General features: G+C 47.4%; 1 protein-coding gene across 5 annotated transcripts in view; it reads right to left on the reverse strand.

The window, feature by feature from the left end:
- Positions 1–2,277: 2,277 nt before the first annotated feature.
- The window catches only part of LOC308469513 (uncharacterized protein), a 38,024-nt gene continuing 15,826 nt past the window's right edge, over positions 2,278–24,475 (reverse strand). Inside the window, exons 4-5 of one of the 5 annotated variants that reach the window (XM_080992085.1) lie at positions 18,968–19,141; positions 2,278–5,493 (exon numbers count right to left, since the gene is read on the reverse strand). In XM_080992085.1, coding sequence (XP_080848211.1) covers positions 4,121–5,493; positions 18,968–19,141 — 1,547 coding nt within the window. In that variant the 3' untranslated portion in view covers positions 2,278–4,120. Of the gene's footprint in view, positions 5,494–6,040; positions 6,451–12,474; positions 14,880–18,967; positions 19,142–24,475 lie in introns of those variants that run through there. The other 4 variants (XM_080992084.1, XM_080992089.1, XM_080992086.1 and 1 more) reach the window with 4 other exon arrangements.

Consider the following 24,475-nt stretch of genomic DNA (forward strand, 5'->3'; position numbering starts at 1 on the left):
TCTGCGACCCATCCCCTCTGCAGGGAGGTGGGACCGATTCGGATGGTCCGCCCCCGCCACTTAATGGATCCAAATGGTTCCCAGAGAGTGGTAGGGGATGCTTTATCCCATGTTGATGGCCTTTCAGCCGATTCCCTGGTGGCCCGCTGGAATGTGGAGTTAACCAGGGCTATTGACTGTTTGGCTCCGAAGCACCCTCTCCGATTGCATGGAGCCCGGAGAGCCCTGTGGTTTTCCACGGATCTGAGGGCAATGAAACAATTGTTGAGACGGCTAGAGCGCCGGTGGCGGATAACTCATTCCGAATCTGACCGGACACAGGTTAGAGCTCAACGTCGAGCCTACCAAGTGGTGATAGTGACGGCGAAGACTTTCTTCGCTGCCTGTATTGCATCTGCAGAAAACAGCAGCAGGAGACTTTTTCAGGTGGTTCACAATTTAGCGGAACCACCTGCGACATCGGGGCCCAGTTTTTTGCAAAGTTTTTTGCAGATAAAATCGCTCAGATTCGGGAAGAAGTAGACTCCACCGTGGGAGCAGGGCCAGGGCGGGAGAGTGCTAGAGTCCTGTCTAGTCAAGTTGTGTTGGAGCAATTCCAATCTGTTACCTCCGAGGATGTGGACAGGCTGCTTGGGCGAGTGAAGCCAACCACCTGTCTCCTGGATCCTTGCCCATCCTGGCTTATAAAAGCTAGCCGGGAAGGACTGGGCGATGAGCTTCGTGGGGTGGTGAATGCTTCCCTCCGTGAGGGAGCCTTCCCAGACCCGCTGAAAGAGGCAGTTATTAAACTGCTTCTTAAAAAACCATCTTTAGATGCAGCCACGATGGCCAATTATCGCCCAGTCTCAAATCTTCCATTCTTGGGCAAGGTAATTGAGCGAGTGGTTGCAGAACAACTCCAGGCACGCCTGGAAGAAGCGGACCATTTGGATCCCTTCCAGTTGGGATTCAGGCCTCATCATGGGACTGAAACTGCCTTGGTCGCACTGGTTGATGATCTCCGGTGGGCTAGGGACAAAGGTGAGAGCTGTTTCCTAGTTCTGCTGGATCTCTCAGCGGCGTTTGATACCATCGACCATAACATCCTTCTGGACCATCTTGAGGGGCTGGGAGCTGGGGGCACTGTCATACAGTGGTTCCGCTCCTTCCTCCTGGGCCGTGTTCAGAAAGTGGTGGTGGGGGATGAGTGTTTAGACCCCTGGGCTCTCACTTGTGGGGTGCCTCAGGGTTCTGTCCTCTCCCCCATGCTTTTCAACATGCAGCCACTGGGAGAGATCATCAGGAGGTTTGGGCTGGGTGTTCATCAGTATGCGGATGATACCCAGCTCTACCTCTCTTTTAAATCAGAACCAGTGAAGACAGTGAAGATCCTGTGTGAGTGTCTGGAGACGGTTGGAGGATGGATGGCGGCTAACAGATTGAGGTTGAATCCTGACAAGACAGAAGTACTGTTTTTGGGGGACAGGAGGCGGGCAGGTGTGGAGGATTCCCTGGTCCTGAATGGGGTAACTGTGCCCCTGAAGGACCAGGTGCGCAGTCTGGGAGTCATTTTGGACTCACAGCTGTCCATGGAGGCACAGGTCAAATCTGTATCCAGGGCAGCTGTTTACCAGCTCCATCTGGTACGTAGGCTGAGACCCTATCTGCCTGCAGACTGTCTCGCCAGAGTGGTACATGCTCTGGTTATCGCCCGCTTGGACTACTGAAATGCGCTCTATGTGGGGCTACCTTTGAAGGTGACCCGGAAACTACAACTAATCCAGAATGCGGCAGCTAGACTGGTGACTGGGAGCGGCCGCCGAGACCATATAACACCGGTCTTGAAAGACCTACATTGGCTCCCAGTATGTTTCCGAGCACAATTCAAAGTGTTGGTGCTGACCTTTAAAGTCCTAAACGGCCTCAGTCCAGTATATCTGAAGGAGCGTCTCCTCCCCCATCGTTCTGCCCGGACACTGAGGTCCAGCTCCAAGGGCCTTCTGACGGTTCCCTCACTGCAAGAGGCCAAGTTACAGGGAACAAGGCAGAGGGCCTTCTTGGTAGTGGCGCCCGCCCTGTGGAACGCCCTCCCATCAGATGTCAAAGCGATAAACATCTACCTGACATTCAGAAGACATCTGAAGGCAGCCCTGTTCAGGGAAGTTTTTAATATGTGACATTTTAGTGTATCTTTCATCTTTGTTGGAAGCCGCCCAGAGTGGCTGGGGAAACCCGGCCAGATGGGCGGGGTACAAATAAATTATTATTATTATTATTATTATTATTATTATTACATAGCCACAGTCACACAATCAATCAAAAACAAAGAACAAGCCACAGTAACAAATACGAAAAAGCCAAATAAAAAAGCCAATTTCTTTTAGCAAAAACAAAAGCACCAAATAAAAGCTCCAAATATCACCTCAGAACACTGCAATTGGAAATGGAAGGCTTTGATTACAATGGGGGGGATGCAAATTAGCAGCGCAACAGTGAAAACAGAAGCTCAGGAGCATGTTCGGCTTCCGAAGCGAAGTTCACAAACTGGAACACTGACTTCCAGGTTTGCAGCATTTGAGTTCAAAGTTATTCAGGAACTAAGCTGTTTGAAAACCGAGGTACCACTGTATATAGACATGGTTGCCATACATCCAGAACTGTAAGCAGCGTATGAGCGGAAATTGCTGAAATGTCCGGGAAAATCTGGATGTATGGCAGCCCATGTCGCAAGTGTAGATTTCGGCAAACTTCACTTAAAATAGATACGCTGCCCCCGGGCCCCCCCAGTTCCTTCAAGCCCTCCTCATAAGGCTTGGTTTCAGACCCTTGATGATCTTGATTGAGTCCTCTGCATCATCTTCATGAAGTTTTCCCTTAGTGTGTAGCAAGCTGTAAACCTTAAATTTACTTTCCACAGTTGTTACCATAAAGCAAAGTCAATATTGTGTCCTACATCTCTGGCCCAGCTTCTCATTGATGATTTCATCATTCCATTCTTTGTATCCCACTCAAGTAATGTTATACATTTTAAATACAGTGGTACCTCGGGTTACATACGCTTTAGGTTACATACACCTCAGGTTACAGACTCCGCTAACCCAGAAATAGTACCTCGGGTTAAGAACTTTGCTTCAGGATGAGAACAGAAATCGCGCAGCGGCAGCGGGAGGTCCCATTAGCTAAAGTGGTGCTTCAGGTTAAGAACAGTTTCAGGTTAAGAACGGACCTCCGGAATGAATTAAGTACATAACCAGAGGTACCACTGTACTATTGTAACCCTGGAGCCTAATAACTCCCTTTCAAACTGTGAGTTTTGTTCTGCAAATCCATTTTTAAAAATCTAACTTGAATGTTGCATTCAACTGATGGTAACTTGACCAGTCTCCCTCCCACCTAGTGGAAGAAGTTCCCTTTATAGGAACCCCACATACAATTAAGCAATACCACACGGCCCTAAACCTATCCTCCCAATACTTCGACCTCAGCAGGTAAACTATTGGTCCGCTGTGTCAATGTTTTACTGAACAGTTGGATAATATTGGTGAGAGCGCCTGTAATCTCACAGTCACCACTTCCCCGGAATAAGAATCACTTCCGTCCAAACCAGTAAGTATGTCTGTAATTATGACAATCTGACCAATGCCCAGATGACTTAAGCCGTATATCGGACTCCTCTCCATGGGTTTCCCCCCGAATATAGAGCATGGTCCAATCCCCTGGACATTCTCAGACATACAGAAGTCCTTCTCAAGGTCATGAAGGAATCTGAAGAGGTGATTCAAGCAACACAAAAGGAGATTCCTCCTAAAGATCAGGAAGAACTTTCTGATAGTAAGAGACAACAGTGAAAAGGAACTCCCTCAGAAGAGAGAGGACTCTCCTTCATTGGAGGTATATAAGAAGAAGTTGGATGGCCATCTGTCATGGATGCTTGAAATGAGATTTCTGCATTGGCGGCAGTTGGACTAGATTCCGAATCTACCATTCTATTATTCACCCTGCTGTGAGTTCTTGAATTGACTTTTTTACGAGTGAAATTTTATCCACATTCCATGCGCTGATATGCTTTAAACCCTGTATGAACTATTTGGTGGGCCATGAGAGTGGCATTCTGACTGAAGTTCTTCCCTCATTCCAAACACTAAGAGGTTTTCTCTCTGGTGTGAATTATTTGATGGGAAGTGAGATTGTGGCTGTGACTGAAGCTCTTTCCACATTCCAAGCACTGATAGGGTTTCTCCCCTGTATGGATTCTGTGATGGGAAGCGAGATGTGATCTGTGACAGAAGCTCTTCCCACATTCGAAGCACTGATATGGTTTCTCCCCTGTATGAATACTTTGATGCAAAGTGAGCTTGTCCTTTCGACTGAAGCTCTTCCCACATTCCAAGCACTGATAGGGTTTCTCCCCTGTATGAATTCTTTGATGGGTAGTGAGATTTTTGCTGTGTCTGAAGCTCTTCCCACATTCCAAGCACTGATAGGGTTTCTCCCCTGTATGAATTCTTTGATGGGAAGTGAGAATGTCCTTTCGACTGAAGCTCTTCCCACATTCCAAGCACTGATATGGTTTCTCCCCTGTATGGATTGTTTGATGGGAAGTGAGTCTTCCCTTCCGACTGAAGCTCTTGCCACATTCCAAGCATTGATAGGGCTTCTCCCCTGTATGAATACTTTGATGCAAAGTGAGCTTGTCCTTTCGACTGAAGCTCTTCCCACATTCCAAGCACTGATAGGGTTTCTCCCCTGTATGAATTCTTTGATGGGTAGTGAGATTTTTGCTGTGTCTGAAGCTCTTCCCACATTCCAAGCACTGATAGGGTTTCTCCCCTGTATGAATTCTTTGATGGGAAGTGAGATGGGTCCCATGCAGGAAGCTCTTCCCACATTCAAAACACTGATATCTTTTATCCCCGCTATGAATTCTTTGATGAATAGTGAGACCCTGCATCTGACTGAACCTCTTCCCACATTCCAAGCACTGATATGGTTTCTCCCCTGTATGAATTCTTTGATGGGAAGTGAGAATGTCCTTTCGACTGAAGCTCTTCCCACATTCCAAGCACTGATAGGGTTTCCTCCCGGTATGAATTCTCTGATGGGAAGTGAGAATGTCCTTTCGACTGAAGCTCTTTCCACATTCCAAGCACTGATATGGTTTCTCCCCTGTATGAATTCTTTGATGGGAAGTGAGAATGTCCTTTCGACTGAAGCTCTTTCCACATTCCAACCACTGATAGGGTTTCCCCCCAGTATGAATTCTTTGATGACAAGTGAGATGTTTTCTCTGACTGAAGCTCTTCCCACATTCCAAGCACTGATATGTTTTCTCCCCAGTATGAATTCTTTGATGGGAAGTGAGGCTCTTCCTTCGAATTAAGCTCTTTGTTTGATGGGAGGAGGACTGGGAGCTCTGACGGATGTTCTCTCCACACTTTGAATATTTATCGGACCCCTCCGCTATGTGGATTCTGTTGTGGTTCCCCTTGTTCTTCCCTTCCAATTCATCACCATCTGCAATGAAGAGAGAAGCTAATTAGAGCCTCAGGAAGAAATAGAGCTCCACATTATTGAACAATGTTAATGAATGCTTGTGATAGAGGAAGAACTGAAGGGAGTTAGATGTGAGGCCTTACTACAGTTTACACTGCCTTTGTTGGCTGGAACTGCTTGGCTTTTATCCGGGATAGATTTGTTTAGCTCAGTCATGGAGTCCACTCCATCTCAAAGGTCAGTCATCTCTTTGGTCAACAAAATGCAGACCGAAGCAAAAGCAAAAACATCAAACCTGACAGAAGTTACTTCAACTTCCCTAAAAACTTTCAAGCTGACATTTAAGAAGGCCTGGGCAGTTCAGGCAAGCCTGGTCATTGTTTAAAAAGGCATGACTAGATGAAGAATATTCACAAAGAAACCAGTTGATATCCCTCCATACAGGGATCACGGTGAGGATGTTAGAATCCCAGATGCTGTTGGTCTCCATCCAAATAGTGGAGGTTCATCACATACAGGTATGTATGGAGTTTCAAAACTCATCTTATGATCCAACAAGGAGTTTTACCGAGAGGGTGCATGATTCCACGATTCCCCTCCTTGACTTCCTTATGCAGAGCTCTCTGGTCAGGATCCAGCAATCTCCACGCCTCAACAAACAGCAACGTCATCATTTGCACACTCCCCATCAGCATTTACCTCAATCTGGTTGGTCTCAATTTAAATTTATAAATCACTTTCTTCACTTGGAACTACCCTCCCATGTTCATGAGGAGACCAACTCTGTATTGTTTCATTGGTAACAGTAGAGGGAAAATGACTATGACTCACACTTAATCTAAGCACGACAGTCACAAGAGCTCCTGACTAGGCATTTAGGTGGGAGATGTTCAATGTACTCTGTTCTCCCCTATCTCTCCTCTCCCCCCAATTTAAACCAATTCATGAACTCAGAACTCATACACTGACCACTAATGATAAACCATATGTTATAGATATTCCTGTAAATTTATTCTGCTATTTTTGAGAATCATATGAGAAGATTATTTTTGAGAATCACATGAGAATTCATTTGAGAAATCATATGAGAATTTGATTTGAAAATCAAATCTACATATTTGTATCATTTATGAGACCTATATGATCCTTGTTTTTAAAAGAAAAGGAAAAGTTATTCCTAAAAGAAAAGAAAAAGGTAATGCACAGAGGCCCTTTCTGTGATCAATCTATAAAGCAGGTTACTTTAAAGAATCATGGCTTCTAATGCTGCCTGATGGATCAGTGAGTTCTCTGACACTGGTAGGGCATTCAATCACAGTACTGGTTGTAGACATCTTGAGCTGCCAATACATCGCGGTGGCCGTGGAGTTGTGATGTATTCCTAGCTCAAATTGCCTGCAGATGTCAAAGGTGCAGGCAGGAAGGCAGGCAGGTGGAGGAGCACAAAAAGGTGCTCATCTTCTCAATCTCCATCCGCCTGCCTGCCTCATCCCACCCCCAAGCTGAGCAAGCCCTGATACCTCTACGGCTCCATCCATCCATGTCCCCATCTCCACTCCCCTGGGACTCGCCAGATCCCTCGGAGGTCCCTGGGAGGGAACGCTCAGAGGCTGTGAGGAGGGATGCAGGAGACAACCTGACCAGGTCAACTGTCCATCTTCCTCCTTCCATCCTCGCTAGGTTTACAGATTCAGACTCTTTCATCCTTCCTGAGGAGTCAAGAACCACCACAAGCTGCAGGGTCCTGGGAGAGAGGAAGGAACAAAGGGAGTCTCAGAGGCACTGCAGGGATTTTCCTGGCCTAGATATTCCCCTGCTCCTGGAAAAGCACAAATGGGGCAGCCCCTTCCCGACAGAAACCCCATTTGAAACATCTCCAATGATTCCCATTTAATCTGTTGGCACCTCACCAAAATTCATAAGGCTGGCATGGTATGCACACTAGTGACCTGAGAGTAGACCCCATTGAACTCAGAGGGGCTTATGGATAGAACTAGGTGCAAAAACCAGGCACCATGCTGTCCTCAAGCCGGAAAACTGCAAGCCCAGGCCATGGGCAGAAAATAGCCGAGTAGCTATTACATGTGGGTGCCCCCACTTCTCAATGCAAGAGATGACTTAGCAGTTGAGCTGGTTGGGCCCCAAACCTCTTTCTGCTCATCATTAGAGCTGCTGAGAGACCTTAGAAGGTTGGGAATTGGATCTGGCTCCTGCTGTTTCTTAGCCACCTCCTCATTTTCCTTATTCATGCAAAATGGAGTGATTTTTTGGTTGTGCTTTCTTTAGAGAAGCTCTCTTTGAAGCAGGGCCCGTGGCACTCGGGGAGAGACCAGAAATTTTGTAACCACTCCAGGTCAACACCATCTTTTCCCTTAATTCCGTATCATGTTTCCTTATACCATTTGTAGCAATTAAAGCTTTTCTAACTTTAGTCTGCAGCAGCTTCTGTGTCATTCACTTAGTGTTCTGCAGAATGTGGAGGCTAAACTGGTGACTGGGACTGGCTGCTGGAACCATGTAAGACCACTCCTAAAGGATCAACCCAGTATGTTTCCGGGCACAATTCAAAGTGTTGGTGGTGACCTTTAAAGCCCTAAACGGCCTCGGCCCAGGATACCTGAAGGAGCATCTTCACCCCCATCTTTCAGCCTGGACCCTGAGGTCCAGCACCAAGGGCCTTCTGGCGGTTCCCTCAGTGAAAGAAGAGAAGTTACAGGGAAGCAGGCTGAGGGCCTTCTCGGTAGTGGCCCCCTCCCTGTGGAACACGCTCCCATCAGATGTCAAGGAGATGAGTAACTATGTAACCTTAAGAAAACACCTGAAGGCAGCCCTGTATATTATATGTGCTGGAAGCCGCCCTGAGTGTCTGGGGAAACCCAGTCAGATGGGTGGCAGGTAAATATTATTATTATTATTATTATTATTATTATTCACACAGGATGCTGATGACGTGGCAGCTTCACCCCAGAGCCTTGCCAGGGCAGGAGGGGCTTGGTCTTCCTAAAAATGTTGAGCTGAGCAAGGCTGGAGGCAGCTCCTGCTCCCAAGAGTGGCACATGCCAGTCTGTGCACTGGCTCAGCTGGGAGGGGGCAGATGTTTAGCTGCTGATCCATCACAAGGTTGGAAACCAGATCTCACCCGGCCCTAGGGACTCCTCCCAAGAATCCTGGGAGCCAGAATTGGTTCAGGACCCTGAGAGTTGCAAGGAGACAGCTTCAGCCCTGCTGCCCAAAGACTGCAATTCCCAGAGTGGTCACCAATCCGCCCTTCTTGCCAGGGAACTCTGGGAATTGTATTTGGGTAGATGGTGGGTCTCCCCTCCAGTCTCCACACTTGGGGGGGCTGTATCTCCCCACTCCACAGGGCTTCTCCTTCCTTGGATTCCTTGAATGCTTCTCTGTGTTAAGAAATGCGACTTTCCCCTCAATCTGAAGGGGGCTTATTTGCATGCCCTCTTTTTGTTGCCCCAAAGACTCCTCCCCAACAAGGAAGGCAGCATCTTGATCCAAAGGAAGAACAGAGTTGCAGACCTGCTTGACACTCAGCCCTTCCCTGGCTTGGCAGAGAGGAACTGGGGGCAGGACCCTCTGCTCCCTGATTTGGGGGTCTCCCCCCCCCATGCATGAGCCGAACGGGGGGGGGGGTTGCCTCCACCCTTGCAGCCCTGGGACCCCCTTCTCCCCGCTGCACCCCAAGGGGGAAGAGAGAAGAGACTCACCGGATTCCAGGAGGGGCACCGAGGAAGTTTTTGCAAAGCAGAGAGAACAAAGCAGCCTCCTCTTTGCTCGCAGGAAGGGACTGGGCAGGGAGGGGCTTCTGCTGGGGAGGACCTTGCCCTCCCCCGCCCTCCCCTTCCTGTCCTCTCTAGGAAGCCAGCTCTGCTCCGTTTAACCCTTGGCAAGCCGAGGGCACCGAGACCGCCCCTCCCTCTCCCTGCCTGCTTCTGCGCTCTAGGGGCTGCCCTCCCTTCTCCATCTGGGCCAAGGACTCTGCATCAAGGCCCCCCCCCCATCTTATGCAGACTGACGACAACGGAGATGGGGGTTTCTGCATTCTGCAGTGTGAATCTGGATCCGTACTTTGAAATGACTAAAAACCTGAATGTTAAAGCGCCTTTCCTGGAAGCGCCTTCCCTGGGACCCACCGGCAGGGTACATCCTGGAAGTCTCCCCCCCTCCACACACACACACGTTTCTCTTTCCCTGGGGGGCCAAGAGATGCTCCCCTGCCCTGCACCCCCAGGGGCCCCTTTGCGGAAACTGAAGTGTGATGCCCACCAAAGGGAAGGCGAAGGTGAAGGACCCCTGGACCTTTGTCCGCAGACAGCTCCCCCCCTTTCTTCCCCACACCAAACATAACCACAGTTTTGAAAATCCTCCATACTCTGGGGATGTGCAGATTTCGCAGCTTTCTGCAAACCAGAGGCAGGGAAGAAGTGGCCAAAGAACCACCTTGCAGAAAAGGGGCCTTGTGGGCTGAGGTGCAGGATCCCTGAGGATCCAGTACAGGAAGAACTGAACAGGGAAGAACTCCACCCCCCATCATAGAGGGGGGTGGCACCCCCACCTGAATCGCAGAAATAGACTCCAGGAGGAGCAAGCAAGGGAGGCAGATGGGCAGAGAGGACAAAGAGATGAAGATGCAGTGATGGGGAAGGGAGGGCCCCCCAAAAGGGTCCTTACTGGGCCCCAGATCTATGCAATCCAGCTGCAAAGTGGGAACCCAACACCTGCAGGGGTTGCCTGGCAGGATGAAGCCCCTCCCCCCCCGCAGGAGATTACCCTCCCCCCACGCACAATAACACTGGGATATTCAAAAGGTAAAGGACCCCCTGGACGTTTACGTCCAGTCAAAGGCGACTGTGGGGTTGGGGCGCTCGTCTCCGCTGTCAGGCCGAGGGGCCTGGCGTTTGTCCACAGACAGATTTTCCGGGTCACGTGGCCAGCAGAACTAAACCGCTTCTGGTGCAACGGGGTACATTGGTGAAAACCAGAGTGCACAGAAATGCCACAACTGCTTGTACTGGTATGTTTTTGAACTGCTAGGTTGGCAGAAGCTGGGACAGAGCAACGGAAGCTCACCCCGTCATTGGGATTCGAACCCTGACCTTCCCTGTCCTTCAGATGAGGGTCCCCATCGCCAAAGAGGGCCCTCAGGGTTGACTCCCCAGGGAGGGGGTGGAAAGAGGCCCAGGAGTCAACTCCTAGGGGCCAAGGTCCTGTTGTCCCCCACCCAAAGAAAGTTGTTTGACATTAAAACAGGGTGGTGGTGGGAGTGTCATCTGATCCATTAGACTGGGAGGGGGATGTTGTGGGGAGGGAAGCCCAGCCAAGCATTGCCAGGGGACGGTTGGGGGCGCTGGCAGAGAATTTCCTGGAGGGGCTCCAGAGCTGCCTTGGCATCTTCCTCCTGCTCAGGAATCTACTTGAAGTAAAGGGGGGGGTGTCCTATTCCCACTGCACCCCCTTCCTCCAGGGAGGTTGGATTCATGGAATCCTAGGAACTGTCAGAGAGCCAGCCAGCAAAAACCACAGAGAGCATGTGAAGCTAACTCTTTATTAGCAGAAACAAGGACTGCTGCAGGGAGCCAGGAATGGTCAGCACTCAACTCTTCTCAGTAGTTGCAGAGATCCGGGTGGAAGAATGTCAATGGTCTTACATCCGACCTTAAACAATATAGGTTATCTAGGCTAGCTAGAGAGCAAGGAGCCAATATATTGTGTCTTCAAGAAACCCAAAAAAAGACAAAAAGACATTATTTAATAATTCAGCTTGGGAGGTATTAGCAGAAGCAAGAAGTAAAGCGAAAGCAAGAGGGGTAGCAGTCCTGGTAAATAGGAGAATAGATATTAAGATGACAGAAATGGAGTTAGACAAGGAAGGTAGATTTATGTTACTTAAAGGTAAACTGGAAAATGAAGTGTTAACAATAGTGAACATTTATGCCAGTGTGGTGTAGTGGTTAAGAGCGGTAGTCTCGTAATCTGGGGAACCGGGTTCGCGTCTCCGCTCCTCCACATGCAGCTGCTGGGTGACCTTGGGCCAGTCACACTTCTTTGAAGTCTCTCAGCCCCACTCACCTCACAGAGTGTTTGTTGTGGGGGAGGAAGGGAAAGGAGAATGTTAGCCGCTTTGAGACTCCTGAAGGGGAGTGAAAGGCGGGATATCAAATCCAAACTCTTCTTCTTCTCTCCAAATAAAGGACAGAATAAATTCCTAAATAAAGTACTTTTAAAAATTTACCAGTTCTCAGAGGGCAAAATGATTATAGCAGGCGATTTGAATATGGATATCACAAAAAATAAAACAATTCTATTGAGTAATTGGGGATTGCAAGAAGCACCTGGCATCCTAGGTTTAAAACCCAAAGCTACCCATATATCTAGCAGCATCCTGTATAGACGTCTTTATTTTGGGAAAGGCTAGTATTTGGGTAGTCAAAGGAATTACAACATGCCCAATATTAATCGCAGACCATGCCCCTCTAAGTATTGCGTTAGGATTAAGACTGAGTAAGGACAAGAGACCTTGGAGATATAAGAAGGGTTAAAGTTCAAGACAGAGAGTATGTGGAAAATCAGATCAGGTTATTTTTTCAAGATAGTAAAGGATCAGTTACTCCAGAAATCCTCTGGGATGCAGCAAAATGTGTCTTTAGGGGCAACTGTATAATGAAAGAAAATACTCCCAACCTTTCGCAATAGGCAGAGGCGTTCGGCAGGGGTTTCCTCTTTCGCCGTTCCTATTTATAATGGCTATAGAACAACTAGCGGAAAGGATAAGGAACTGTGGAAGGATAGAGGGCTATAGGATTGGGAAAGAGGAGATGAAAATCAATTTGTTTGCAGATGATATTATTGGAATCATAACAAATCCTAAGGAAGAGATAAAAGAATAAAAGATAATATTCGAAGATTTTGAGGAATATTCTGAATTAGGGGTAAATATAACAAAATCAGAAATAATGTATTTTAATGTGAATGTAACAAACAAAAGTAATAAACAACATAACAGGAATGGGCCTGGGGTCTAAAAGAATAAAATACCTAGGCATCAAACTCTGCAGAAATATTAACAAGACTGCAGAATTCAACTATAAGAAGGTATGGAATAAAATACTAAAGGATATGAAAAGATGGAGAAACAAAACTCCATCTACATCTATGGCCTAGCTTGTCATTGATGATTTCATCATTTCATTCTTTGTATCCAACTCAAGTAGTATGTTAAACATTTTAGATAATATTTTAACCCTGGAGCCTAATAACTCCCTTTCAAACTGTGAGTTTTGTTCTGCAAATCCATTTTTTAAAATCTAACTTGAATGTTGCATTCAACTGATGGTAACTTGACCAGTCTCCCTCCCACCTAGAGGAAGAAGTTCCCTTTATAGGGACCCCACATCCAATGAAGCAATACCACACGGCCCTAAACCTAACCTCCCAATACATTGACCTCAGCGGGTAAACTATTGGTCTGCTGTGTCAAAGTTTTACTGGACGATTGGACAATATTGGCAAGAGCGCCTGTAATCTCACAGTCACCACTTTCCCTGGAAGAATCACTTCCGTCCAAACCAGTAAGTATGTCTGTAATTATGACAGTCTGACCAATGCCTAGATGACTTAAGCCCTATATCGGACTCCTCTCCATGTGTTCCCCCCCGAATATAGAGCATGGTCCAATCCCCTGGACATTCTCAGACTTACAGAAGTCCTTCTCAAGGTCATGAAGGAATCTGAAGAGGTGATTCAAGCAACACAAAAGGAGATTCCTCCTAAAGATCAGGAAGAACATTCTGATAGTAAGAGCCAGCAGTGAAAAGGAACTCCCTCAGAAGGGGGTGGACTCTCCTTCATTGGAGGTATATAAGAAGAAGTTGGATGGCCATCTGTCATGGATGCTTGAAATGAGTTTTTTTCAGCATTGGCGGGGGTTGGACTAGATTCCGAATCTACCATTCTATTATTTACCCTGCTGTGAGTTCTTGAATTGACTTTTTTACGAGTGAAATTTTATCCACATTCCATGCGCTGATATGCTTTCAACCCTGTATAAATTATTTGGGGGGCCATGAGAGTGGCACTCTGACTGAAGCTCTTCCCACCTTGCAAACACTAAGAAGTTTTCTCTCTTGTATGAATTCTGTGATGCGAAGCGAGACTGCGGCTGTGACTGAAGCTCTTTCCACATTCGAAGCACTGATATGGTTTCTCCCCTGTATGAATTCTTTGATGGGAAGTGAGATATGATCTGTGACTGAAGCGCTTCCCACATTCCGAGCACTGATATGGTTTCTCCCCTGTATGGATTCTGTTATGGATTATGAGCTGGGGGCTTTGACTGAAGCTCTTCCCACATTCAAAGCACTGATAGGGTTTCTCCCCTGTATGGATTCTTTGATGGGAATTGAGACTGTCCTTTCGACTGAAGCGCTTCCCACATTCCAAGCACTGATATAGTTTCTCCCCTGTATGGATTCTTTTATGGATTAGGAGATGGGGGTGTTGACTGAAGCTCTTCCCACATTCCAAGCACTGATACGGTTTCACCCCTGTATGGATTCTTTTATGGATTATGAGATGGGGGCTGTGACTGAAGCTCTTCCCACATTCCAAGCACTGATAGGATTTCTCCCCTGTATGAATTCTTTGATGGGAAGCGAGACTGCTCCTCTGACTGAAGCTCTTTCCACATTCCAAGCACTGATAGGGTTTCTCCCCTTTATGAACTTTTTGATGGGAAGAGAGATTGCTGCTCTGATTGAAGCTCTTCCCACATTCTAAGCACTGATAGGGTTTCTCCCCTGTATGAATTCTTTGATGGGAAGTGAGACTCTGGCTGTGATGGAAGCTCTTCCCACATTCAAAGCACTGATATGGTTTCTCCCCTGTATGAATTCTTTGATGGGAAGCGAGATGTGATCTGTGACTGAAGTTCTTTCCACATTCCAAGCACTGATATGGTTTCTCCCCTGTATGAATTCTTTGATGGGAAGCGAGATGTGATCTGTGACTGAAGCTCTTCCCACATTCGAAGCACTGATATGGTTTCTCCCCTGTATGAATTCTTTGATGGGAATTGAGACTCTGTCTGCGACTGAAGCTCTTTCCACATTCAAAGCACTGATAGGGTTTCTCCCCCGTATGAATTCTTTGATGGGAAGTGAGATTATACTTCCGATTGAAGCTCTTTCCACATTCTCTGCAGTGATACAATTTCTCTCCTCTGTGAATTCTTTCATGTGAAGTGAGGCTATCCCTCCGAATGAAGCTCTTTTGTTGATTGGCGGTGGACTGGGAGCTCTGGCCGATGTTCTCTCCATACTCTGAATATTTCTTTGATTTCTCCAATATGTGGATTCTGTTGTGGTCCCCCTTGTTCTTCCCTTCCCATTCATCACCATCTGCAATGAAGAGAGAAGCTAATTATCGCCTCAGGAAGAAATGGACCTCCAGATTATTGAACAAAGTTCCCCAGCCCCCAGCTCACTAAGAGACTTGAGAGTGCTCCGTTTCAGCCTCAAGAGGACAGCCTTGAAGTCTAACTTAACGGCATTGTAGATGTGTGGCATCTTCAACCCCCTAACATTTGAGCACGCCTGAGGGTGCCAGACTCTCTTGAAACCAATGGGCCACACTGCCAGCATACTGTGACCGGGGCGCAGATGACACAGAACCATCAAACCCACCACCTGACCCCTCCCCCAGCACTGCCATGTTAGGGTAAGTCGTGCTAACTCTGCATCGCTGCCCCGGACCCCAACCCCACTCAGAGCGAAGGGGACGTGGTTCACATCCATTATTGAACAAAGTTAATGAATGCTTGTGATAAAGGAAGGACTGAAGTTAGATGTGAGGCCTTACAATAGTTTTCACTGCCTTTGTTGGTTGATATTAACTGACATATTGCTTGGTTTTTCTCTAGGATAGATTTTATTTGGCTCAATCCTGGAATCCACCCCATATTCAAGGTCAGTCATCTCTTTGGTCAATCAAATGCAAACAGAAGCCAAAACAACAAACCTGAGAGAAGTTACTTCAACTTCCCTAAAAACTCTCAAGCCCACATTTAAGAAGGCCTGGGTGGTTCAGACAAGCCTGGTCATTGTTTTAAAAGGCATGACTAGACGAAGAGAAAACAGTTGATATCCCTCCATTCAGGGCTCACGGTGTGGATGTTAGAATCCCAGATGCTGTTGGTCTCCATCTAAATAGTGGAGGTTCATCAAATAGAAAAGGGATGTCCAACAGGTCGATCACGATCTACTGGTAGATCCCTGCGAGGTTTTGGTCAATCGCAGTCAATCGCTGACCCCCTCCCGGATCCTCCCTCCATTGTTGGAGAATGGAAGACAGAGCTTTCAAACCGAGGCTGGAAGCTGTTTCCCCCCCCCCCCCCAGCGTCCTTTGGTGAGTTGCTAATAAAAGCTCAACAACTTTGACCCGAACCCCTAAAAAACGGGGGTGGATCACTCCCAGTTTTTAATTCTGCGAGTAGATTGCAGTCTCTTGGAAGTTGGCCACCCCTGAAATAGAGGTATGTATGGAATTTCAAAATTGATGTTATGATCTAACAGGGAATTTTAATGAGAGGGTCCATGATCCCATAATTCTTCTCCTTGACTTCCTTACGCAAAGCTCTCTTGTCAGGATCCAGCAACGTCCCTGCCTCCTCTGAAACAAGCAGGAACATCTTCACCTGCACACTCCCCATCAGCTGTTGCCTCAATCTAAATTTGGTCTAAATTTAAACTTTTTTTCTAAATATCTTTCTTCACTTTGAATCTCCTCTCATTTTCATGAAGAGACCAACTCTGTATAGTTTAATTGGTAACAGAAGAGGGAAAATGACTATTACTCACACTTAATCTCAAGGTTCAAAATTGGGAAAGGAGTACGGCAAGGCTGTATATTGTCTCCCTGCTTATTTAACTTATATGCAGAATTCATCATGCGAAAGGCTGGACTGGATGAATCCCAAGCCGGAATTAAGATCGCCGGAAGAAATATCAATAACCTCAGATATGCAGATGACACAACCTTGATGGCAGAAAGTGAGGAGGAATTAAAGAACCTTTTAATGAGGGTGAAAGAGGAGAGCGCAAAATATGGTCTGAAGCTCAACATCAAAAAAATGAAGATCATGGCCACTGGTCCCATCACCTCCTGGCAAATAGAAGGGGAAGAAATGGAGGCAGTGAGAGATTTTACTTTCTTGGGCTCCATGATCACTGCAGATGGTGACAGCAGTCACGAAATTAAAAGACGCCTGCTCCTTGGGAGAAAGGTGATGGCAAACCTAGACAGCATCTTAAAAAGCAGAGATATCACCCTGCCAACAAAGGTCCGTATAGTTAAAGCCATGGTGTTCCCGGTAGTGATGTATGGAAGTGAGAGCTGGACCATAAAGAAGGCTGATCGCTGAAGAATTGATGCTTTTGAATTCTGGTGCTGGAGGAGACTCTTGAGAGTCCCATGGACGGCAAGAAGATCAAACCTATCCATTCTGAAGAAAATCAGCCCTGAGTGCTCACTGGAAGGACAGATCCTGAAGCTGAGGCTCCAATACTTTGGCCACCTCATGAGAAGAGAAGACTCCCTGGAAAAGACCCTGATGTTGGGAAAGATGGAGGGCACAAGGAGAAGGGGACGACAGAGGACGAGATGGTTGGACAGTGTCCTTGAAGCTACAAACATGAGTCTGACCAAACTGCGGGAGACAGTGAAAGACAGGAGTGCCTGGCGTGCTCTGGTCCATGGGGTCACGAAGAGTCGGACATGACTAAACAACTAAACAACAATAAAAATCTAAGCACAACGGCCAGAAGAGCTTCTGACTAGGAATTCGGCTATGCGATGCTGAATGTTCTCTGTTCTCCGCTGTTTACCCTTTTTTGTTTCAATTTATACCAATTCATGAACCCAGAACTCATACACTGATCACCAACGAGGAATGACATGTTATTCCTGCAAATTTATTCTGCTAGTTTCGAGATATACAAATGACAGGAGAAGAATGAGTCTATATATTTGTATCATTTATTAGTTCTATGATCCTTGTTTTTAAAAGCAATAAAAAGTTATTCCAAAAAGAAATGGATCAGTCACTTGTTCTGTTGCTCTGTTCTCTCCTATCTCTCCTCCCTCCCCCCGATTTAAACCAATTCATGAACTCAGAACTCATACAGTGACCACTAATGATAAACCATATGTTATAGATATTCCTGCAAATGACTTCTACTAGTTTTGAGAATCACATGAGAAGACTAAGAAGACTCAGTCTACATATTTGTATCATATATTAGTCCTATATGATCCTTGTTTTTAAAAGAAAAGGAAAAGTTATTTCTAAAAGAAAAGAAAAAGGCGAAACACAGAGGCGCCATCTGCAGTCAATCCTGAAATTAGGATCAGGTAATTTAAAGAATCATGGCTTCTAGTGCTGCCCGATGGATCAGTGAGTTCTCTGACATTGGTGGGGCATTCAGAGCACAGTACTGGCGCCAATACATCGCGGTGGCCGGTGAGCTGTGACTTATTCCTGGCTCAAATTCCCCGCAGATGTCAAAGGCGCAGGAAGGCAGGCAGGTAGGTGGAGGAGACCGAAAAGGTGCTGTCAGGGGTTCAGGAGCAGAGGCAAGGGCAAGGGAGGAAACAGAGAGCGAGGGAGAGGAGGCAGAAGAAAAGATGAGTGATGACGACGACCCGAGATCTCCGAGTCTTTCCAGTGAATCAGAAGATTCACAGAAAGGAGCACCAGTGGCCAGGGCAAGGGGGGAGCCTAGGGGGACACCCCAGGAAGATAGAGCCAGAGGGGACTCAGAGGGGAGCAGTTGGAAATCAGGACCAGCGTCACCGCCAGAGAGCAGGGAAGAGGAAGGGCGCCAGGGATCAAGCGCTGGCAGCTCACAACAGGGGGGAGGGCACGAGTCAGGAGTGGCCACACCTCCATCGGGGAGCGAAGAAACGGTCAGACGGAAGGTGGAAGGTTGGGCACGCGTGCCAAGTTCAAATGCACAGGAAAGTGGCGCAGTAGGCAGCCCGGAAAGGGAGCCAGGTCCTAAAGCCCGCCGAAAGGAGGGAGAAGAGTCAGGGGGGTCAGCGTCAGAGGAATCCCGGAAGGAAGAGACCCCGGGGGGCAGAGGGACCCAGAGAAGAACAGTCAGGCGGAAAAGGTGGAGCAAGGCTAGGATATTAAGTTGGTGTACAAGGGGCGGAGACTCAGATGGAGCTTCGCCGATCTAACCATGAGACGTAGAGTTGCACGCAGCAGCTTGAGAATGGAAACTGTAACTCAATAAAGACTTTTATTTAATGATCGCTGGCTAGCGTGATCCTCTGTGAGCTAGGATCTGGAAGCAGCTCTGACAGGTGCCCACCTTCTCAATCTCCATCCGCCTGCCTGCCTCATCCCACCCCCAAAATGGGCAAGCCCCAGTACCTCTCCAGCCCCATCCATCCATGTCCCCATCTCCCCTCCCCTGGGACTCACCAGATCTCTCGGAGGTCCCTGGGAGGGAACGCTCAGAGGCTGTGAGGAGGGATGCAGGAGATAACCTGACCAGGTCAACTGTCCATCTTCCCCCTTCCATCCTCGCTAGGTTTACAGATTCAGTCTCTTTCATCCTTCCTGAGGAGTCGAGAAGCCACCACAAGCTGCAGGGACCTGGGAGAGAGGAAGAAACAAAAGAAGCCTCAGAGGCCCTGCAGGAATTCTCCTGCCCTAGATATTCCCCTGCTACTGGAGAAGCACAAATGGGGCAGCCCCTTCCCAACAGAAACCCCATTTGAAACATCTCCAGCGATTCCAATTTAATCTGTTGGCACCTCACCCCACTTTGTAAGGCTGGCATGGTATGCACACTAGTGACCTGAGAGTGGACCCCATTGAACTCAGTGGGGCTTATGGATAGAACTTGGTGCAAAAACCAGGCACCATCCTGTCCCCAAGCCTGAAAACTGCAGCCCCAGAGCATCGGCAGAAAATAGCCGAGTAGCTATTACATGTGGGTGCCCCCACATATCAATGCAAGAGATGACTTAGCAGTTGAGCTGGCTGGGCCCCAAACCTATTTCTGCTCATCACTAGAGCTGCTGAGAGACCCTAGAAGGTTGGGAATAGGATCTGGCTCCTGCTGTTTCTTAGCCACCTCCTCATTTTCCTTATTCACGCAAAATGGAGTGATTTTTTAGTTGTGCTTTCTTTAGAGAAGCTCTCTTTGGAGCAGGGCCCGTGGCACTCGGGGAGAGACCAGAAATTTTGAAACCACTCCAGGTCACCATCATCTTTTCCCTCAATTCCGTATCATGTTTCCTTATACCATTTGTAGCAATGAAAACTTTTCTAACTTTAGTCTGCAGCAACTTCTGTGTCATTCACTTAGTGTTCTGCAGAATGTGGAGGCTAGACTGGTGACTGGGAGTGGCTGCTGGAACCATGTAAGGCCGCTCCTAAAGGATCTACTTTCAAAGTGTTGGTGCTGACCTTTAAAGCACTAAATGGCCTCGGCCCAGGATACCCGAAGGAGCATCTCCACCCCCATCATTCAGCCTGGACACTGAGGTCCAGTACCAAGGGCCTTCTGGGGGTTCCCTCAGTGCAAGAAGAGAAGTTACAGGGAAGCAGGCTGAGGGCCTTCTTGGTAGTGGCGCCCTCCCTGTGGAACACGCTCCCATCAGATGTCAATGCTGTCCAAAGACTGTAATTCCCAGAGTGGTCTCCAATCCACCCTTCTTGCCAGGGAACTCTGGGAATTGTAGTTGGGTAGATGGTGGGAGAGGGTCTCCCCTTCAGTCTCCACACTTGGGGGGGGGGCTGTATCTCCCCACTCCACAGGGCTTCTCCTTCCTCGGAGTCCTTCGATGCTTCTCTGTGTTAAGAAATGCGACTTTCCCCTCAATCTGAAGGGGGCTTATTTCCATGCCCTCTTTTTGTTGCCCCAAAAAGGACTCCTCCCCAAAAAGGAAGGCAGCATCTTGATCCAAAGGAAGAACAGAGTTGCAGACCTGCCGGACACTCAGCCCCTCCCTGGCTTGGCAGAGAGGAACTGGGGGCAGGACCCTCTGCTCCCTGATTTGGGGGTTTCCCCCCCCCATGCATGAGCCGAACGGGGGGGGGTTGCCTCCACCCTTGCAGCCCTGGGACCCCCTTCTCCCCGCTGCACCCCAAGGGGGAAGAGAGAAGAGACTCACCAGAAGTTTTTGCAAAGCAGAGAGAACAAAGCAGCCTCCTCTTTGCTTGCAGGAAGGGACTGGGCAGGGAGGGGCTTCTGCTCTGGAGGACCCTGCCCTCCCCCGCCCTCCCCTTCCTGGCCTCTCTAGGAATCCAGCTCTGCTCCGTTTAACCCTTGGCAAGCCGAGGGCACCGAGACCGCCCCTTCCTCTCCCTGCCTGCTTCTGCGCTCTAGGGGCTGCCCTCCCTTCTCCATCTGGGCCAAGGACTCTGCATCAAGGCCCCCCCATCTTATTGCAGACTGACGACAAGCGAGGTGGGGGTTTCTGCATTCTGCAGTGTGAATCTGGATCCCAACTTTGAAATGACTAAAAAACTGAATGTGAAAGGGCCTCTCCTGGAAGCGCCTTCCCTGGGACCCACCGGCAGGGTACGTGGGATCCGGCTGCGAAGTTGGGGACCTGCAAGGTCTCCTTGGAAGTCTCTCCCCCTCCACCCACCCGCGTTTCTCATTTCCTGGAGGGCCAAGAGATGCTCCCCTGCCCTGCACCCCCAGGGGCCCCTTTGCGGAAACTGAAGTGCGATGCCCACCAAAGGGAAGGCGAAGGTGAAGGACCCCTGGACCTTTGTCCACAGACAGCTCCCCCCCCTTTCTTCCCCCACACCAAACATAACCACAGTTTTGAAAATCCTTCATATTCTGGGCATGCGCAGATTTTGCAGCTTTCTGTAAACCCGAGGCAGGGAAGAAGTGGTCCCGTTGTCCCCCACCTCCCAAAAAGTTGATTGACATTAAAATGGTGTGTGATGTGTGGCACCATCTCATCCATTAGACTGGGAGGAAGAGGGTGTGGGAGGGAAGCCCAGCCAAGCATTGCCAGGGGACGGTTGGGGGCGCTGGCAGAGAATTTCCTGGAGGGGCTCCAGAGCTGCCTTGGCATCTTCCTCCTCCACAGGAATCTACTTGAAGTAAAGCGGGGGGTGTCCTATTCCCACTGTACCCCCTTCCTCCAGGGAGGTTGGATTCATGGAATCCTAGAGCCAGCCAGCAAAAATCACAGAGAGCATGTGAAGCGAACTCTTTATTAGCAGAAACAAGGACTGCTCCAGGGAGCCAGGAATAGTCAGCACTCAACTCTTCTCAGTAGTTGCAGAGATCCGGGTGGAAGAATCTGGAGCCCAGCCCTTTGCGGTTCTGAAGCACAAGAGCCAACTCCTAGGGGCTGATTGGCTTTGCCAATAAAATATTTGTAGGGTCCTGGCACCCCCAAATTTAATGGGCCCTGCCATTCAAATAGTGTGTGTGCACGGCATCATATGATCACTTCTGCTGGACAGTGATTGCCTGGGCCCTCCTATTATTTTATTCAAGTCGGCACATCTGCTGAGAAGTAAGCCAGGTCAGATCAAGGTGCTTTTGGAAAAAACTAGTTTTCTGGATCCATTTCAATTGGGTTTTAGGCCCAGTTTGGGCTCAGAAACTGCTTTGGTCGCCCTGTATGATGATGACCTCTGTCGAGAGTTAAGGGAAACATGTCCCTGTTCATTCTTCTCGACCTGTCAGCGGCTTTTGATACCATCGACCATGGTATCCTTCTGGAGCGACACTCCGAACTAGGAGAGTTTGGCATGACTTTTTGATGGTTTCAGGCCTAGTTGGATGGTCATTCCCAGAGGGTGGTACATGGGGAGTGATTTTCAGCCCCATGGAACCTTCAATGTGGGGTTCCGCAGGGCTCAAGCCTATCCCCCAGGTTGTTAAACATCTACATGAAACTGCTGGGTGGGGTTATCTGGAGGTTTGGAGTACGTTGTCAGCAGTACGCTGATGACACTCAGCTCTGTTTCTCCTTTACATCTGCAGGTGAGGCAGTGGAAGTGCTGGACCAGTGTCTTGCCTCTGTAATGGACTGGAGAGAGCCAACAAACTTAAGCTCAATCCAGATAAGACCAAGGCACTGTTAGTGGGTGGTTCCCTAGGCCACCTGCTCTTCACGGGGTCACGTTTCCTCCGAAGGAGGAGGTTCACAGCTTGGGGGTACTCCTGGAGCCTTTGCTGTCGCTCGAGGCTGAGGTGGCCTCGGTGGCCCGGAGTGCCTTCCATCAGCTTCGGTGATTAAAATGGTGATATTAACAAAAATCCTACTTTTATTTCAAACTATCCCAATAATAATTGGGACAAAATATTTTAAAAGCTGGCAAAGAGACCTTGCCAATTTTATATGGCAAGGGAAGAAAGCCAGAAGAAAATCAGAACTAATGATGGGGCCAAAAGAAACGGGGGGATTTGCAGTACCAGATTTAAGAAGATATTCTGAAGCAGTGTGCTGGAGTTGGATGAAAGAGTGGATGTTACTAAAAGATATTGAAGTTTTGGAACTAGAAGGCTGGGACAAAATATAGGGTTGGCATGGATATTTATTCTATAAAGGGTATACAGCATAAATATTTACGAACCGCCTAGTGAGAAAGGCCCTATTTGAGGTATGGGAGAGAACAAAAGAGAGAATTATAGAAAGAACTGCATGGTGGACCTCTCCAATAGAGGCAACCTCGATATTAAAAAAATAATATTAAAATTGCCTGGCCAACTTATAGAGATTTAGCAGAAGGAATGAATGAAAATATCAAATTAAAAGAATACGAAGAACTCAAAATACTGGGAATAAATTGGTTAGAATATTTCCAACTTAAGGCTATATATGAGAAAGATATAAAAACTAGGGGATTTGGGAATAAAATATCAAAATTAGAGAGAGAGGTTTTACAAAATAATCAAAAAACACTCTCTAAAATATATAGATTATTAGATAAAGTCCTCCCAGATCAAGAAGTCAAAGGAGAGAATATGATAAAGTGGGAATGGGATTTAGGATATATGTTTGATTCTGAAGATTGGAAAAAGTTTTGGGGGAAAAATATAAATTTTACGGCTTGCTATTCTTTTAGAGAGAATTATATGAAGATGCACCACAGATGGTATATGGCACCAGACAGACTGGCAAAAACGAATAGATCAAATAGTAATAAATGCTGGAGATGTAATAGAATGAAAGGCACTCTATACCATATGTGGTGGACATGTCCAGAGGTCAAAAATTTTGGGGAGGTGATCCATGAAGAGATTAAAAAATTGATAAAAGTATCATATATCAGAAGGGCAGAAGCATATTTACTAGGAATCTTGAGTTAACATATCCTCAAATACAAAATTAACATCTTTCTGTATGCAACAACAGCAGCGAAAATGTGGGCAGCCAGTCATTGGAAAGGAAATTATATCCCAACAAAAGGGGACTGGTTAAGTAAACTGTGTGAGTACCTGGAGTTAGCAAAATTGACGGATTTAATAAGGCATAAATCCAAAACTATAATACAGAAACAATGGGAATGCTTAAAAGAATATACAAGCAGGGCTCAAATAGGAAAGTTTAGTTGTGCTTAGACTAACCTTGTTAAGAATATAGAGAACATAAAGATTTGACGGATTATGAAAGAACCTAAGGAAGGGAAATGATTGAAGAACAGATGTAAAGGCGAGCAAGATAACTAAGAGACGTGCGGTGAATGCGGTGGAAGTCTTTTAAAATATTTTAACTAGGATTTATATATTGTAATGCTTGAAGGAGTCAAAATTAAGGGGGTGAAGCAATTAGCAATTCAAGCTAAACAGCTAGCCCAGGAAAATGAAAAAAAAAACAAAAAAACTACACTATCTAAACAGGGGGGAGAATTGTCAGACCGCCAGAGAAGAGCTAATACGATTTTGGGAGGAATTCCAGAAGAAATACAAGCTAAAGAGTTGGAAGAAACTTTGAGAACCTGTCT

This window comes from Podarcis pityusensis (assembly GCF_964106645.2).
Source record: "Podarcis pityusensis genome assembly, chromosome: 2".
Taxonomy (NCBI): Eukaryota; Metazoa; Chordata; class Lepidosauria; order Squamata; family Lacertidae; genus Podarcis; species Podarcis pityusensis.